Source organism: Eucalyptus grandis, chromosome 11, assembly GCF_016545825.1.
Source record: "Eucalyptus grandis isolate ANBG69807.140 chromosome 11, ASM1654582v1, whole genome shotgun sequence".
Classification (NCBI taxonomy): domain Eukaryota; kingdom Viridiplantae; phylum Streptophyta; class Magnoliopsida; order Myrtales; family Myrtaceae; genus Eucalyptus; species Eucalyptus grandis.
In genome coordinates, this window is record NC_052622.1 from 3229490 (window position 1) to 3233458 (window position 3969).

Below are 3969 nucleotides of genomic sequence, written 5' to 3' on the forward strand. Positions count from 1 at the left end.
AAAAAAAAAATCTAAATATTTTTCATTGACGATATGGTGGTGATCAGTTTCTAAGTGGATTGATTTCCAATTTGAAATTGGGGATTGGATCGAACGGGGCTAATTAAGAACTGACCCGTTCGTCCTTGAATCAACAATGTTAAATGGTTTATACTATAAAAAATAAAACAAATGTGTGTGTATATATATATTTTTTGGGCCGGTTTTGTTGGTTCGGTCTAGTTGGTAAAGTTCCTCTTTAGCAATTGAGAAGTGGACTGATTCTCGAGTTGGATCAAAACCTTGCACATACACACTGTAGTTGAAGATATTTTTAAGAAAATGTTTCCAAAACTCTTTTAATTTTCAATGTTAGTTTTGATTGGGTTTGTATTAGGTGGGGTTGGGTTTATGTGCTTTTTTGGCTTGTACCGGGATGTTTGTCCCCATATCCACTAATCCAAAGGGAAAAAAAAAGGAAAGACAATCTTAAGATAGCACTCTAATGTTCTCCTAACATCATGGACGGTCTCCTTCATCATCCCCCTCCTTCTGGGAACTACATTATGATCTTTCGATATCATCGATTTAAATTAGGTATAGATAGAAAATTAGATCGGGGTGCTCAGAATAGAATAGAATTTCCCCCCGTTTCCTCGGGAGATAAAAAAATCATTCCGCGGCGGGGCAAGCGCACGTGCCTATCGCACCTGCCCCCTCTCCTCTCGACACACCTGCCCCCTTCCCTCGGTTTCCGTTTCCGTAACCCGAGCCTCCCGAGGCAAGCTCGGCGCCGGAACCTCCGGTTCGGGAGCTCCGCGCCTCTCAACGGCCTAGATTTCGTCTCGCCCAACGCCCAAACCTTCCCCCCCAATTCTCTTGTCCTTGTAAAACCCGCCATTGGAAGAAGCCGAGGCGCACGAAAGACAGACGCTCTCTCTCTCTCTCTCCTCTTTTCTTGGCGGAGATCCATGGCGGCAGATCACGCAGGAGACGCGGAGCCCTCGCTGATGGAGAAGAACACCGAGAAGATCCACGTCCCCGACCCGCCCTCCGCCTCCTCCTCCTCCGATTCGGACGACGACAAGCCCTCCGTCGTCGATTCCGCGAAATCGAAAGTCTACAGGCTCTTCGGCAGGGAGAAGCCCGTCCACAAGGTCCTCGGCGGCGGCAAACGTAATCTCTCTCTCCCTCCCTCCTCGATGGATTTGGATGAGTGCGTTGTTAGGTTCGCGGATTCGGAATTTTCTCTCTATTCGAATCGCGTAATGTAGCTGACTTGCGGAGAGAGGAATCGCGGATTCGATAGGAATGGAGTCGAGTTGGTGTCGGGGTAGGTCGGGGCGAGACCGCACGCGGGAAATGAGTGCGATGAGATTGTCGCCAGTCCGAGTTTGTAAGCGTCGATTGATTTTTTATTTCTTGCGTCTGGATGACGTTATACCTGCAGAGGAAAAGATTAGAAAATGTTTGAGGCCCGAGATGAGTTTTTTTTTGCTTTGGTTGAATAACTGGTGTTCGATTGGTGGTGGAATGTAGCGTGACATTGTTATTTGGTAGTATATGATTGAAGAGGGAGGAATGGATCGAACGGGGTGTAGATCGCGATGCTTCCTTGTGTATATGACTGTTTCGTGGCTTGTTGGTCGAGCGGATTGACCATATGCAGTTAGGCACGGGCATGACGGTATCCATATGATATTTGTAGATGCCACTTAAAAGTTGAATGTTGCTTAGTTGGCAACAAAATGTGGCATACCACACCGAGGCAGGGTTAGTGATTACATTTGGGTTATAGGTGATCCAAATTGTTTTTTTTTTTTTGGATTTTTTATTGTTTGGTTTTTAACTCAGTCGATTTTTCTTGAAGAGTTTGCGTTTTCCATTACTAAGGTTTATTTCCTTGAGAGTTCCCCTTGCTCTATGTCAGTGTAGTAGGGATCATCTCAGACAAAGCATCGATGTATGTTGTACTTCCTGATATGGGTTATATAATATATGAAGATAAAAAATTGTTGGACCACAATTTTTTCAGCCCTGCCCTCCTACCCATAGAAAAGGAGGAACAAAAAGATGAAGACCTTATTTTCCAAAGTTACATTTTACTTCCCAAGCCAAATTAGAAGTTTTGTGGCCTTTTTGGATTAATTTTAACATTTTACCTTTCGCTTAATCATAAGCTCGTGACCCACTTACTTCGGTTCTTTTACATCTGAAACACTTGAAACTTTCACAAAATGCACATGTTGATATGTAGGTTCACATATAATAATTTGATATTTATTGGAAATTTGAGTAATATTATATTTTGCGTTTGCTTGCGCATAAGCTGAAACAAGAAGACCCTTAGACTACAGTCATAGTGAATTTCTTAAGTTATCCTCCCATAAGGGCAAAAGCCGAAAATATCTCGTTTCTCTGCATGGCTAAATTATCCTCTTTTAATGGGCTTCCTTTATTGCAGCTGCAGATATTTTCCTTTGGAGGGACAAGAAAGTCTCTGCTGGTGTCCTGGGCGTGGCCACTGCAATATGGATTCTCTTTGAGTTGATGGAGTACCATCTGATCACTCTTGTTTGCCATATTTTGATTGCCACTCTGGCAATTATATTTCTGTGGGCTAGCGCATCCACACACATCACAAAGTAATTGTTGATATTTTGAATATCCATCTTGCTCATGTAATTTTTCTCTTCTTTTTTTGTCCTGACTTTACTCTCTCTTGCTTAGGTCCCCACCTAACATCCCAGAAGTTCAACTTCCTGAGAAATGTGTGCTGGAAGTAGCTTCTGTACTGAGATTTGAAGCTAATCGAGGGTTGGCTCTTCTGAGGGAGATAGCATCAGGGAGAGAACTAAAGAAGTTCCTAGCTGTGAGTTGGTTATTTCTATGGTTTAGTGTTTTGAATTTCACTTTTCTAATTAGGGTGTTATTCCTGGACAAAGAGCAGTTTCCATTTGTTCCGATTTTTTTGATAACCCAGGTGCATGACATCTGTTTGTCTCTCTTTGAACAATGCTAAGGTACTGAAAAAGAACATGTTTAAGTGTAAGGTGGCGAAGATCACATTTGTAAATGAGTGGGATCCATTCACAAAGTGGTTGGCCTATTTTATCTAGCGAACTCAGTAGACAGAATTCAGGAAAATGTGAACATTTAGCGATTCTCTAGTTTAAATTGTCAGATGTTGTAAAAGCCACAGAAGCAGGGCAGGTGATCATTAGGCCTTACAATGTCCAACTAATGATTTAGGACACAAAATTAGAGTTCACTGGACAAGTTGCAGCTCCCTAGACATATTTGGCCCCTGATGGGTGTATAAACCAAATGCTAATGCTGTGTCTATCAGTTCATTGCAGGATTGTGGGTTCTCTCCATGGTCGGGAGTTGGTTCAACTCCGTCACCTTGTTTTACATAAGTAAGCTAACACTGCCTTAAAACTTATTCATTGCAAAACTACTGTTCTACGGCTTCTGACAGTCTTTTTTAAATTCTTGAACAACAGCTTTTGTTTTGCTACACACTGTGCCTGTGTTTTATGAAAAGTACGAAGATCAGGTTGATCCGTTTGCGGAGAAGGCAATGGTGGAGATCAAGAAGCAGTTTGCAGTTTTCAATGAGAAGGTCTTGAGTAAAGTGCCAAGAGGACCTTTGAAAGACAAGAAAAAGGATTAGTCGGGGGTTGTCATACTAATTTTACTGGGTTCATGGCGAAAGCGAAATTGGAGGTTTTCTTGGCCGGTGTCTGGTCCTGTTTACCCGGGTTTCTTATATATTAGATACTGCTACATCTTTACATGCATCGACTAGTTATATATGTCAGACATCTTCTAAATCTTACTATGCTCTTCTATCTTTTTTGCACGCTTGGTCGTTGGGACTTCCTCTCAAGCAAAGCAAAAGGATGGTTTGAAAAGGAAAATTGCTATCTTGCCTCTTGAAGATGTTATGAACTGATTATTTTCCTAATCACGCTCTTTGACTTCTGA

The 3969-nt window shown here is 42.2% G+C and overlaps 1 protein-coding gene across 1 annotated transcript; it reads left to right on the forward strand.

The window, feature by feature from the left end:
• The first annotated feature begins 37 nt into the window (after positions 1 to 37).
• LOC104424449 (reticulon-like protein B5) lies at positions 38 to 3969 on the forward strand. The gene is made up of 5 exons (XM_010036875.3): positions 38 to 1155; positions 2444 to 2624; positions 2710 to 2851; positions 3329 to 3398; positions 3486 to 3969. Exons 1-5 carry the CDS (start codon positions 501 to 503, stop codon positions 3653 to 3655), a joined length of 1218 nt encoding a protein of 405 aa, XP_010035177.2. The 5' UTR covers positions 38 to 500; the 3' UTR covers positions 3656 to 3969.